The sequence below is a fragment of the Helianthus annuus genome, chromosome 5, assembly GCF_002127325.2.
Source record: "Helianthus annuus cultivar XRQ/B chromosome 5, HanXRQr2.0-SUNRISE, whole genome shotgun sequence".
Taxonomy (NCBI): Eukaryota; Viridiplantae; Streptophyta; class Magnoliopsida; order Asterales; family Asteraceae; genus Helianthus; species Helianthus annuus.
In genome coordinates, this window is record NC_035437.2 from 171,807,884 (window position 1) to 171,821,840 (window position 13,957).

General features: G+C 35.1%; 1 protein-coding gene across 1 annotated transcript; it reads left to right on the plus strand.

Annotated features, from left to right (window-relative positions):
* Positions 1–4,013: 4,013 nt before the first annotated feature.
* Positions 4,014–13,505, plus strand: LOC110942115 (inactive beta-amylase 4, chloroplastic). The gene is made up of 10 exons (XM_022183835.2): positions 4,014–4,331; positions 6,798–6,926; positions 7,081–7,327; positions 7,847–8,067; positions 8,155–8,232; positions 8,316–8,475; positions 9,230–9,483; positions 10,941–11,010; positions 11,125–11,193; positions 13,209–13,505. Exons 1-10 carry the CDS (start codon positions 4,138–4,140, stop codon positions 13,359–13,361), a joined length of 1,575 nt encoding a protein of 524 aa, XP_022039527.1. The 5' UTR covers positions 4,014–4,137; the 3' UTR covers positions 13,362–13,505.
* Positions 13,506–13,957: the final 452 nt, after the last annotated feature.

Below are 13,957 nucleotides of genomic sequence, written 5' to 3' on the forward strand. Positions count from 1 at the left end.
TGAAAGATCTTGGAGAAGCAGCTTATATTCTAGGAATCAAGATCTATAGGGATAGATCTAAGCGGCTTCTTGGGCTAAGTCAAAGTACATACATAGACAAAATGATGACACGCTTTAAGATGGAAAACTCCAAGAAAGGAGGTGTTCCTATGACTAAAGGTATTGTGTTGAACAAATCGCAATCTCCTTCAACGGACATTGAAATTAAGCGAATGGAAGGAGTTCCATATGCTTCAGCGATTGGCTCTATCATGTATGCTATGTTATGTACTAGACCTGACGTCTCGCATGCTTTAAGCATGACTAGTCGTTATCAGCAAGCTCCTGGCATCGCCCATTGGACTGCTGTCAAGAACATTCCAAAGTATCTGAGAAGAACTAAAGATATGTTCTTAGTATTTGGAGGAGTAGAATAAGAGCTCACTGTAAGATGTTACACTGATGCTAGTTTTCAAAACTGATCGAGATGATTCTCGCTCACAATCAGGTTTCGTATTCACTATAAATGGAGGAGCTATCTCATGGAAGAGCTCCAAGCAGAGTGTGGTGGCGGATTCAACCACCGAATCTGAATATATAGCCGCATCAAATGCTGTAAAGGAGGCTGCTTGGATGAAGAAATTCATAACCGACCTCAATGTGGTTCCAAGCATTAAGAAACCCATCGAGATATTCTGTGATAACACAGGTGCTATTGCTCAAGCCAAAGAGCCCAGGTCTCATCACAGGGCCAAGCATATTTTAGGAAAGTTCCACTACATATGGGAAATTGTGGAACGTGGAGACATCGTGATAAGCAAAGTGGACACAGATCAAAACCTAGCAGACTCGTTTACTAAGCCCATGACTCAGGACAAGCATGATCAGCACATGGGTGCTATCGGGCTTAGATTAGCTAGCAGTATGTTTTGATTTAGTATTTGGATGTCCGAACTTTTAACAATTGTACTTTTGAATTCAATTTTGATTTACCGGTTAAATGCAATTTTGAATCCTATAACTGTGTTCTATTTTAATACGTTTAATCCGTGAATCTTGCATTCTAAACTATCCGTAGTCGGTCAGACTCGTGGGAACAATTCTAAATTAAGACTATTCTGACTTTGGACTCAAGGAGTTGACTTCCAAACTCACAGACCTCATTATGAATGACGTTGGATGTAACTCGCATCAAATTATCTTCATGGATCTTAGTCATAAGATGATTTGATATTGGTATACTCATTTAGTATCCTTTGACCTGAGATACATATTAGAACTTCCGTTTACCAAGGACTATTCTTTGATTACTGTCAACCGCTGTCGCGTAACTGCCAATGATAAAGGCTTTAATTGGGAATAGTTCTGAAGTTCAGTGGGAGTTGTATGTAGTTGATATGGGATTCTGTACTCTTACATGATATGTAACAGTTAGACATTGTGGCGCCCTAGTTGATTCAAACTGGTGAAGTGTAAGGCCTTACCCAAACTTACTGTGTGTTTGTTCGGATCACTTTGACTCTTGATCGAGAACAATAATAATTGAACACCATATGAGAATGAACTTAATCCATGTCTCATTGATTCAATTTATGTCTTTTACAGAAAGGATGAATGACAAAAATTACCATAAGTCTATTGTCTTGCAATAGTAAGTTGTTACTAATGGCAAGGTGTTTTGGTTAATGACTTTAAAGTGGCATACCTTGTTGGGGGCAGCCATGTGCAGCTAGAGCGCCGCTGACTGTCTGCGTTGAGGATTTTATCGAAGGCCGTCCAAGTGGGAGATTGTTGGATTTATATGTACGGGTTCGATAAGTCAACGCTGCTGACCGAGCTATGACCCGTAAGAGTTACACCTTGGGCAACGAACATTAAACCCACTTAACTTGGTTAACTGGTGATCACGAACAATTAACGGAACGAAATATATAATTATCTAGAATAATTATATATCCACGAGAAACGGAATTTATTATTTATACGGGTTATAAATAATATAACGCTTAATTACTTGTTTAATTAAACTTTGTTTTTCGGGCTTCGTATCGCGTTTGGGCATAAACTTATTATATTGGGCTTTGGGGCCTAAGAGATAATTAGGGATGTTAACCTAAATGTATCACTATATATATTTAGTTATCCTAAATGTTAAAAGTGTGCCTTCTGCCGTAAGCACTCACGAAAAAGGGAATTCTTAATTCCTTTTTGTTTTTGTGAGATCATCACAAAAGTAGTAAAAGGTTGCCGCCACTCAAAGAATAAAAGGGCCGCCCCTTTATGCTTTGTGAATTGCTAAGCTGATTCGTTTGTGTTCGTGTCTAGCACTGGTTCGTTGTACCTCGGTGTCTCACACGGTTAATTATTAACCAGAAGGTATAATTTTTCTCATCGGTAGATTAATTATTTTATACACTGTATTTGCATGTTTGTAACCATGATCTTGTTCGGTTCACTTTTGGTGTCGATTATTATATTTATTCTGCTGCGTTTTATTAATTATATATTTAGTTAATAAAAAATGTCAACCCGTTTTGATAAAAAGTAAAATTGAAACCACTGAATCCCAACAGTATGTATTGATATAATTGTATATTTGTATATAGTGGAGCAAAATGCAATAGTGTGGTAGGATTAGGTTTAAGAGTAAACACTAGTGTATTTGCAAACTGAGCAAACTAATTCTGGCCATACACGTGTGTAAATCGATGACTAGGATTTGATGATAAAATATACTAGTCTATTTTACAATTTGATGATGAAATCCTAGCCATACACGTGTGTCAATCAATGGTCAGGATTTGTTCACTCAGTTCGCAAATACAAAAGTGTTCACTCTAGAACCCCACCTAGTGTGGTAGGATTAGGTTTAAGAATGAATACTAGTATATATGCGAACTGAGCGAACTAATCCTGGTCATACACATGTGTAAATCAATGAGTAGGATTTGATGATGAAATACATTAGTGTATGTTACGATTTGATGATGAAATCCTAGCCATACACGTGTGTCAATCAATGGTCAAGATTTGTTCACTCAGTTCGCAAAACCCCACCTATGTGGTATATATAAAACTATAAATATAAGCCATATTTGTGTGTATATATCTCTATATATTAATTTTAAATTCAATTCGAGCCATACCGAGCAAAACAAGCTTAGCGGACCTTTGCTCGCTTGTTCGACTCTTGTTTAGAAAATGTTCGTTCGAGTTACTAAGAAAATTTTGGATCCTTGACGGACCAATGGAGTATCATCTTGTCACCGGCGGAACCACCTGATCATATTCATATCCACCACATTCACAAGGGAATAACACCTATACCCTAATTCAGGAGGAAACTACTGCTTTTTTAATTAAGCTTTTTAAATTTAGAAACATACAACTAATTACTTATTGTTAGTTATATAGCGCATTTGATCCTGCTTCCTATAGGTTAACTGTTACAATAAAGAGAAACTAATACTTAACAGTTACAATAAAGAGAAATTTACACCAAAACAAACTAGTAGTTAACAGTTACGATAAAGAGAAAGTATTAAAACTAAGGTGCTGTTTGTTTTTCAGACATAAAATTTATGTCTGCAAGCTGATTTCATCTGTTTTCATTTCTGTAACTGAAGATGTGGTCTCAAGCTCTGCAAGCTGAAAATATACGATTGTTTGTTTTTTAAGCGTATACGAGGGATGAGTATATTATGGTTTTTCTAAAGATGTTTTAATAAGATGGTTCATAACTTATTTTTTAAGATGAAAAAAGCTAAGTTCAGATTTCTATTTAAAAAAAAACAAACAGTCTTCAAGAGTAACTTCTGCATACCTGCAGATATCAGCTCTCTTAAAGATGTTTAAAGAAAAACAAACACCTGCTAATGCTTAACGGTAACGATAAAGAGAAACTAACACCAAAATAAAAAATGTTAACAAACCTATTGGATATTTTTGGAAACTGGAAAGTGAAAGTAGTTACACAAGGTAATGGCAAAATGGTAAATTATCCAAAAACTGACCACAAAAAGGCGAAAAAAGGCACAGAACTAAAAACTCGGCCATGAAAAATTTGTAGCTCATATAGTTACACACACGGGAAAACAAACACAGAAAACATATCATCATAACAATAATAATAACCGTCTCATCACATCGATGAGATAGATGATCGAAGGATCGATCGGAATGGCGTGTAAATGCAGCAGCAGCACTGTCGAACGAAGATGCGTAATCTCCTCCAACAAACTCAAAGAATTCTGTTTCAATCGGAAGAATTTGCGCAACGTTTCTACCGTTCTCGTTTTCAAACGGAGTTTTGTAAAATGGCGATCTGTTTCCGGCAGAAGTCGCATTGTTAGGTCAGTTTTCCGGTTTGTTTTGTTTCCGATCGGATTGAGGTTTTGTTTTTTGAATTTTGAGAGATGCGTGAATTAGGTTTTTAATCTGTGTTTAGCGGATCTTATTATCGGTTATGTGTGGTGTACGAGTGGTGAATTGTTTTGTGGTGGAAATAGGTGTGAGATAACGTGTTTCTGTTGGTTAAATTTGTTGTTATTGTTTAGTTTTAGGGTTATTGGAAATTAAGTGCTCAATTTGTTGTGGAAACATGTTACTGAAGAGATTTAGAAGGATTTTGATGATGAATTGTGGTTATAACTCATAATTACACATGATTTGATGCATATTGATAAACATGTGTAATTATGAAAGATAGATATATGTAGATAAGATTTTCAGGTCAATGTTGTCCTAAATTTGTTTTCCAACGGAGTTTCTCCAAATGGCGATCTGTTTCTGGCAGAAGTCGCATTGTTAGGTCAGTTTTACGGTTTCTTTCCGATCGGATTGATTAAGATATCGTTTTTTGTCGATGAATAATAATGATATTGAGGTTTCGTTTTTGAATTTTGAGAAATGCGTGAATTAGGTTTTTTAATTTGTGTTTAGCGGATCTTATTATTTGTTATGTGTGGTGTACGAGTGGTGAATTGTTTTGTGGTGGAATTAGGTGTGAGATAACGTGTTTCTGTTGGTTAAATTTGTTGTTATGGTTTAGTTTTAGGGTTCTTGGAAATTAAGTGCTCAATTTGTTGTGAAAACAGGTTATTGAAGATATTTGGAAGGATTTTAGTGATGAACTATGGTTGTGAATTATAATTACACATGATTTGATGCATATTGATAAGCATGTATCGATAAGATTTTCAGGTCAATGTTGTCCTAAATCTGTTATTAAACGGAGTTTCTCCAAATGGTGATTTGTTTCCGGCAGAAGTCGCATTGTTACGTCTGTTTATCGGTTTATTTCCGATCGGATTGAGATGTCGGTTTCTGTAGATGATGTTGAGTTTTGTTTTTTGGATTTGGAATGATGCGTAAATTAGGTTTTTGATTTGTTATCTGTTGTGTGTGGTGTAGGAATGGTGAATTGTTTCGTGGTGGAATTAGGTGTGAGAAAACGTGTTTCTGCGTTAAATTTGTTATTTCTGTTTAGTTTTAGGGTTCTTGGAAATGAAGTGCTCAATTCGTTGCAGAAACAGGTAATTGAAGAGATTTGGAAGGATTTTGATGATGAATTGTGGTTATAACTTATAATTACACATAGTGTGATGCATATGTGTAATTAGGGAAGACTAACATTGGTGATGTATAGAGATAATATTTTTAGGTCAATGTTGTCCTAAACCGGGCTGGTGAATTGTTTTGTGGTGAAATTAGGTGTGAGAAAACTTGTTTCTGCTCGTTAAATTTGTTATTACTGTTTAGTTTTAGGGTTCTTGTAAATAAATTAAAAAGATATGAAAGGATTTTGATGATGAATTGTGTAAACATCTGTGAAAGAAAATATTGCAAAGCATATACACATCTTAGACTGCGGGGTATGGTGGGGCGGGGGTTGGGCTTGGGTTGGGGCATTTGTTGACACGTGGCTTGGGGTGGCAGACATGGGGCGACCCACATTTAAACAGGGTATGGTGGGGCGGGGGTTGGGGGCGTGGGTTTGGTGGGCTTCGCTAGATCTGAGCCATTGATAGTTAAATCAACGGCTAGCCCAACGGCTTCTTTGGTTTGTCCAATTAGAGCCCGCCATGTCAGCTTGGCCAGACCGCCCCACGCCCGGCTTGAAACCCATGCCCCAAGGGCCACGCCGAAACCCATGCCCACCCGGGGTGGTGGCGTGGGCGTTTTCCCCCTACCCACGCCCAAACTCCCGCGCCATACCCCGCAGTCTTAGGTTTGCTAGAGTTACACCTCTCTGAGGACATGGTCCAGGATAGGGGTCTATGGAGATGTAGGATTAAGGTTAAGGACTTTTAGGAGTAGATTCATTACTCATTAGGTCTGAGCATTGGGGCAGATGTTCAGCGTTTCTTTATGGTCTAGGCGGATTTTGCATTGATTGTGTTTTTTCATATATGTTACCTATCCACCACTTCTTTTGTTATTTAGTATCGCTCTTTTTAAAGATATGTTTAGTTTCTCGCTTTTCTACTATATGTCTTTGGTGTCGAGGGTCTCTCTGGAAGCAGCCTCTCTATCCCTAGGGATAGAGGTAAGGTGTGCCTACATCTCGCCCTCCCCAGACCCTACCAATAGCTTTGCTATTTGTGGGATTTACTGGGTACGATTGATTGATTGTCTTGTTCTAAACACTATTATGAATTTCAAGCAGATGTAAAATGTATTGTCCTGTTAAAGGATGCTAATATATTGATTTCTTGCTTGATTAATTTAAATGCTTACTGTGATTTCACCTTCAGTATGGTTTGTTGTTGCTACTAAAGATACCACATATCCTGATATCTGATAACCTCACATTGCAGCATGGATGTTCGAGAGAAATCAAAATCCACATTATTCGAGTCATCAAAACATAAAAGGGTTCCACTCTACGTTATGATGCCAATTGACTCTTTCGGGATTGATACAACTGGCACTCCAAGAATCAGAAAGTAATTACCATTTCTTGTAATGCCAGTCAATTTGGAAAAAAAAATATGGAGATAATAGTTCTGACTAATAATCATATTTTTATTATTTCTGCATATTTTTTCCAATTTCGGTGGTGACCCGTATACATGTATACAACCCTCTTCTTGTTTTCAGAATCAAGGCCTTAACCGTATCTCTAAAAGCACTCAAGTTGGCAGGTGTCCACGGAATTGCTGTTGAGGTTTGGTGGGGGGTTGTAGAACGGTTTTTTCCTCATGCATATAATTGGTCTTTATATGAACAACTTTTCAAATTGGTATCTGAGATGGGATTAAAGTTACAAGTTGCATTGTCTTTTCACTCAAATGTTCATTTATCTTCACGAGTACAAGGTATCAGCCTTCCACAGTGGATCATAGAGGTGTGCTTTTCTTGTTTTTTTATTATGAATATACATCAACCTTGAGTTATATTTGAAAAAAAAATAGGATAATGCATGTGTAAGCCACCCAAGTACGTAGCACGTTTCGTTTAATATATCAATTCTGGCATGAAAATGCACTTAAGTATTTTGAAAAAACAAAAACACCTTTGATAAGGGGTCATCACGCTTTTGGTTAGATTTGTTTCTTTAAAACTTTTGAGGGGTATATTTGCCATTTGCCAACATGCTGTGGGTTAAATTTGTTTTCATGCCCTTGAAACTTTTGAAACGACAAGAACACCTTTGGTGAAATGTCAACATGCTATGGGTTAAATTTGTATTATTTTCAAAAAGTTAAATGTCATTTTCATCATCTAGCATATTCTGATCAAAATTGGTATAAATGAAATTGTATACATACATACATACATACTTTGGTGGCCTATAGATTAGTTTCAAAGGTATTTTTTAAAAATATTGATGGTTTTTGACTTTTTTTTCTTTCTTCTTTCTTAGATTGGTCAGCATAATAAGGACATATACTATCGAGACCAGAACGGTTTTCCTAATGCTGATTATCTTACATTAGGGGTAGACAATATTCCGTTGTTTTCTGGGCGTACTGCTTTACAGTGTTATGAAGATTTCATCCATAGTTTTGCAAACAAATTCGATTCCTTGATGGGAACTATAATTGAAGAAGTATGTGTTGGTCTTGGACCTTCCGGAGAACTTAGGTACTTGTTGACTTATAAATTGGTCAATACGGGTTATGTTTCTATCTCTAATTGTTCATTTCGAATTTTGTCGATCATCATATGCAGATATCCTTCTCATCCCCTTCAAGATGGTAGATGGCAATTTCCTGGGATCGGTGCATTCCAGTGTTATGATAAATACATGTAACGCAGCTTAAACACTGATAAACCAACTGATTTAATATCTTTTTATGACATATATTATATTATATTATTGTTCTCTTTAGGATGGAGGACTTACGGGCAGTTGCTTGGCAAGAAGGGAAGCCTGATTGGGCCAATAAGGGACCTCCAAATGCTGGTGATTATAATAGTTTTCCAACTGATGTTCCGTTTTTTGAAGAAGGAGAGGGGAGCTTCTTATCTGATTATGGCCATTTTTTTCTGGTAAGCCATTTATTAGCTTCATTGGTGTTAATATTGATGTTAGATAGTAAAAAAATATCATCTAATTTCAATATGGGTGCTATTGTTATATATAGATATATATAGGGTTAGGGTAAAATGAAAACTCCTACGAGCTGTGAGAACTTACAGAACTCGGCCTTACAAAAGGTTTTTTCCAAAATACCTTTTTACCAAAAATGCTAAAGAAAATCAACTTTTCCAAAAAGAGTAAATTTCTGTTTTCGTCCCTGTGGTTTGTCAATTTTAACTAGTTTAGTCCAAAAATCTAATTTATAACAAATCCAGCCCTGAAGTTTGCATTTCTTAACGCTTTTCATCCCTAAGGGTGCTTTTTCATTTAATTCTTGGGGATGAAAAGCGTTAAGAAATGCAAACCTTAGGGATGGTTTTGTTATAAATTAGATTTTTGGACTAAACTAGTTAAAATGGACAACCTCAGGGACGAAAACAGAAATTTACTCTTCCAAAAAAAAGCTTTTGTTGGTTTACACCACCTGTAAATAACCCTTACAGTGGGTGTAAAGGCTGAAAACGCAGCTTGATTTTTTTTACAGCTATGTTGTAACATTTTAATCTACGTGTGTGCAAAAAATGGTGGCAAAACTCGCACAGGAAGTCGGAGTTCTCTGAATTCCACAAAGTAGTGAAAGCAAAAACAGGGCCAGATGCCAACCTGGAATATATATTTTTTTTTCATGAAATTTACTAATTTCTACTTATGTTTGTCTCACAGGAATGGTACAGCGATAGGTTGCTCCGTCATGCAGATGCAGTTCTTGAAATTGCAGCAAAATTGCTGAAAAAATATCAAGAAGATGAGCAAAATTCTGTGCGTGTGATGGCTAAAATTGGTTTGTTATATTGGTGGTATCAGACTCTTTCTCATCCTGCTGAGCTTACTGCTGGTTACTACAACACCGCTTTTAGGGATGGTTATGATCCGTTAACTTCAATGTTGTCTCGTCATGGAGCAGCTCTGCAGATTTCGTAATATCCTATCTTTAACTTTCTTCGTTTTTTTTTTTTTAAATTAGATTTAGAAAAATATACAAGTTTCTTTTTATAAATTTCACAGCATACAACCTCCTAATTGTTTTGTTCAAATATCTAGCTTATTACATTAATAACATTTTTTTAAATTCCTAATTAACCCATCATTGGTTAACTTTTTAAAAAAAGAAATGGACAATAAAGTGTTTGCGGGTCAAACCAGTTCGCCTCGTTTGACAAGTACTATAAAATTTAGGGCTGCAAACGAACCAAACGTTAGGCGAACAATTCGTGAATCATTCGGCGGGAAGTTCGTTTGTGTTTGTTCGTTTATTAAACAAACGAGCACAAACAAGAAATTTGTTCGTTTAGTTAAATGAACAAACAGAACAAAGGCCACGTTCGTTCATTTATGTTCGTGAACGTTCGGTAGCGTGTTCATTTGTGTTCGATGGTTCATCAGCGTTTTTAGTTTTTATATTTATTTAGAAACTTCAAAATTCTGACAAATAAAATATTTAATAAGTGTCAGTGTATTATATATTTGGGATAATTGCATATTTCCCCCTTAAAAAACTGCTTAATTGCGTATTTACCCAACTTAAAATTAAAATTGCACATATCCCCTTTCTTAACTATTAAAATTGCATATATCCCCTTTCCTTACCTAATATAATTGCAGATTTACCCATTTTGATTTATTTTATTAAAAACAAGTTATATAATGACTTTTTTACCCTTATTTTTACTAAAACTTAAAAAAAATAAAAATTTATTCATTTTTACTAGTCTTTGTGGATTTTTCACAATTCTTAAAAAAAATACATATTTATTCATTTTTACTATTTTTACTAAAACTTAAACACTGAAATAAACCGCTAAACTAGTAAAAATCTACAAAAAACTAGTAAAAATGAATAAATATGTATTTTTTTAAGTTTTAGTAAAAATAAGGGTAAAAAAGTCATTATATAACTTGTTTTTAATGAAATAAATCAAAATGTTTAAATTTGCAATTTTGTTAGTTAAAGAAGGGGATATATGCAATTTTAATTTTAAGTTGGGTAAATACGCAATTAAGCAGTTTTTTAAGGGGAAATATGCAATTGTCCCTATATATTTTGTTCATGAACACTTGTTTGTGTTCGTTTGTTTCCGTTTGTGTTCATGAACATTAGTTTGTGTTCATCGGCGTTCGTTTTTGTTCATTGCCTAAAATTAACAAACAAACACGAAAAAGTTCATTTCCTTAACAAACAAACATGAACATAAAATCTCGTTCGGTAAGTGGTCATGAACAGTTCGTGAACACATATCTTTCTTAACAAACGAGCACGAACGAGGTCTTGTTCGTGTTCCTTCGGTTCGTTTACAGCCCTATATAAAATGATATGTTTAAACCTAAACTCGTTTTGACCCGCTACGCAACTTACACTGCTTTTTTTACCTTCTAGCTGCTTTGAGATGATGGACGATGAAACTCCCGAAACCTTTTTGTGCAGTCCAGAAAGTTTGCTTCAGCAGGTACTCTACTTCATAAACGTAACTGATTTTTGTTTCAGTACTACAAATTGGGTGGTGTTTTGAAAATAATATAAAATAAGATGTATACCCGGCTGATGAATAACTACCTACCAGATAAAGATTGCATCAAAGAAGAGGGTGATAGAGTTGACTGGAAGAAATACACATCAGCGGTTCGATGAGGTATGTGTTTTCCATATACATATGAACTTTTCCTTCAAGGGCAAACTGCATAGAAACTATTGTTCACTCTTTACCGCTATACTTAACTGTGGCATTAAATGGTAAAGGTGATTAATATGTCACATAAAATGTTTTTTTTTTTTTTTTTTTTTTTTTTTTTTTTTTTTTTTTTTTTTTGCAATGCAAGATCTTTAAGACTTCTTGGTTTTAGGGGCCCATAAGGCGTGTTACAACTTGTATGCGGATGAAGTTTTATAATACTGAAATAGTGAACAAAACAGAACTGGAATTAATTAGGAGAAATTCATGAAAATGATCACTTTTTGGGTGTAACTAGACACAAGTGTCCAAGTTTTACCTCTAAAGCCATGAAATATGCGAAATTACTTCACGTAAATGTTCAACTTTCATCATAATTGTCTTGAAACGTACATAACTGATCAACCCTATTTTTTTTATTTATACGTGTGGAACATAGTTACCTAATTCGTTGTTCGCTCCGGTACGGGTACGTGGTTCGGGTACGCGATTCGCTAGTGGTGACGTTTTCGGTACGAAGGGGGTAGGTTCATTTCGGTACAAACCGGTACAGCGTACCATAGAGTTCGGTTCGTTGTACACAAATTAAAACAGAAATTCCAAAATTCAAATTATCAAACATAAATATAAACATTGAAGGTTAAAGATAAAAATGGAAATTGAATAGGAGTAGAAATTGATGATGTAATTTGGTTAAATGTTATGTATATATATAATGCTAATTTATAATTTTTATGTATATGTATAGATAAGTTTATAAGTTTAAGGACCAAATGTAAACCAGTGAAGATAGAGGGGGTTAAATGTTTAAATACACAAACTAGTTTTACACTTTTTATGTAGAAAAATACAAGTTTTAGTGTTTAAATATACACTAGTAAAAATAGAGGGGTTAAATATTGAAATAACTAAACTTATTTAAACCAAAAAACCCTAAAACACACCCGTACGCTACGCAGCCGCTCAACTTCTTCCCCCTTCTTTCTTCACTTTCTTCCTGGACACATTGTTTAAACTAACTCAGCATGTTCCCGCCTAAAATTAGCCATATATCGTTGTACCAAAACGATTTAGAACACCGTACCAGTTGAATCGAAACATGGTACCAATTCAATTCGGATCGCAAAATAGCAAGAAGCGGATCGCTGTACCCAACCGATTTGGAACTTCGAACCAGTTCAATCTGAAACGCCGTACCACATCGTTCCGGTACGACTGTGAATTGCGATTGGGTACACCACGATCCAATACGTGGATCGTGGCAAACCCAGCGATTTAGGTAACTATGGTGTGGAATGGAACTTTTGTCTAGGTGTCAACTTTTCACAAATTTGCTTTTTTTTTCGTAACAGCTTTTTCGTGTAGCTACTTTTTGCGTATCTGCTTTATTTTATTTAGAGTAAACTTCCGTTTTGCTCCCTGTGGTTTGGTCATTTTAACGGTTTTGCTCCAATAGTTTAAAAATAGCCATTTTCCTCCCTGATTTTTCTAGTTTGTCGCCAGTTTGCTCCCTAATCTTTCGAGTTTGTCGCCAGTTTCCTCCTCCCTGATGGAGTTAGAGGCTGGGAGCAAAATGAAGATAAGTTAGAAAAATCAGGGAGGAAAATGGCTATTTTTGAACTATTGGAGCAAAACCGTTAAAATGACCAAACCACAGGGAGCAAAACAGAAGTTTACTCATTTATTTAAAAGTTGGCCAGCTTTGTACATTCCAAGGCATTTATGATGATACGTGAACATGAAATACACGTGAAATGATATTGTGCATCTCGTAAGTTATAATGTGATGAGGCATGCTTACTAGTGTATAACTATACCACATAAATGGTCATTTTTCGTGATTTTCCCATTAAATTAATCCGTAAATGCCAGATTCACGGCGAAGTTTAACAATTTTCTAATTTATTTTGCATTTTTGCTATTTTTTTGTGCACTTACCTGAGAAACTTATACACTTAACGAATTTCTGTTTGCAGGCTGGTCTAAAGCAGATACATTCAAATTGTTTTGATTCGCAAGCTGAAGCTGTGAGATCATTTACGTATTTCAGAATGAACGAAAAGATTTTTAGGGGCGAAAACTGGAATAACTTTGTACCGTTCGTTCGCAGGATGAACACTGAATTGTAAAGTTACATTTTTACCTTAGGATGGAGACAATATTACTGTACTACTGTTCATAATCCCCTTTTACATTGCAATTTTTGTACATGCGGAATATATTGCAACTTCCTTCTACAGTGTAGCAAGATACTCTAGTATGGAGTTTCATCAGAGTATTGCTTTTTCTTTTTCAAATAGAAAAAAAAAATCATTTTTGGGTATATTTATGCGTTAATATCCCTGTCAGACGAGTTCTTATGCCTATAAGTTATAACCATCACAAAACGGTTATAGGTAACTTAACATATAATCTAACTTATAATAAAAGACTCCAAATAATGTCACATGGTATTCTCTCCTTCATCCTCATAAATTTTATTTATAATTATTTAATAAATTTCTTTTTAATATTAATATTAATAACTAATATAGATATCATTTGTTTTTATCCTTATCTTTATCTAAGATTAATAAATAACTTCAAGTTTGCAATTTAGATCCTTTATATTTTTACTTTTAACCTAAAGTTTTTCATCTTTTGCAATTTAATTCCAACTCTTTCTTATTTTCAATTTTGGTCCACCATATTTATCATCTTTCCCAAGTTTTTCGTTTCATTCTAA

Excerpts from the sequence above, each read along its gene's own strand:
- LOC110942115 (XM_022183835.2), top strand. The coding sequence starts at position 4,138 with ATGATCGAAGGATCGATCGGAATGGCGTGTAAATGCAGCAGCAGCACT. Across the intron at positions 8,476-9,229 it reads ATTATGGCCATTTTTTTCTG|GAATGGTACAGCGATAGGTT; the intron begins GTAAGCCATTTA and ends TTTGTCTCACAG. Across the intron at positions 9,484-10,940 it reads GGAGCAGCTCTGCAGATTTC|CTGCTTTGAGATGATGGACG; the intron begins GTAATATCCTAT and ends TTTACCTTCTAG.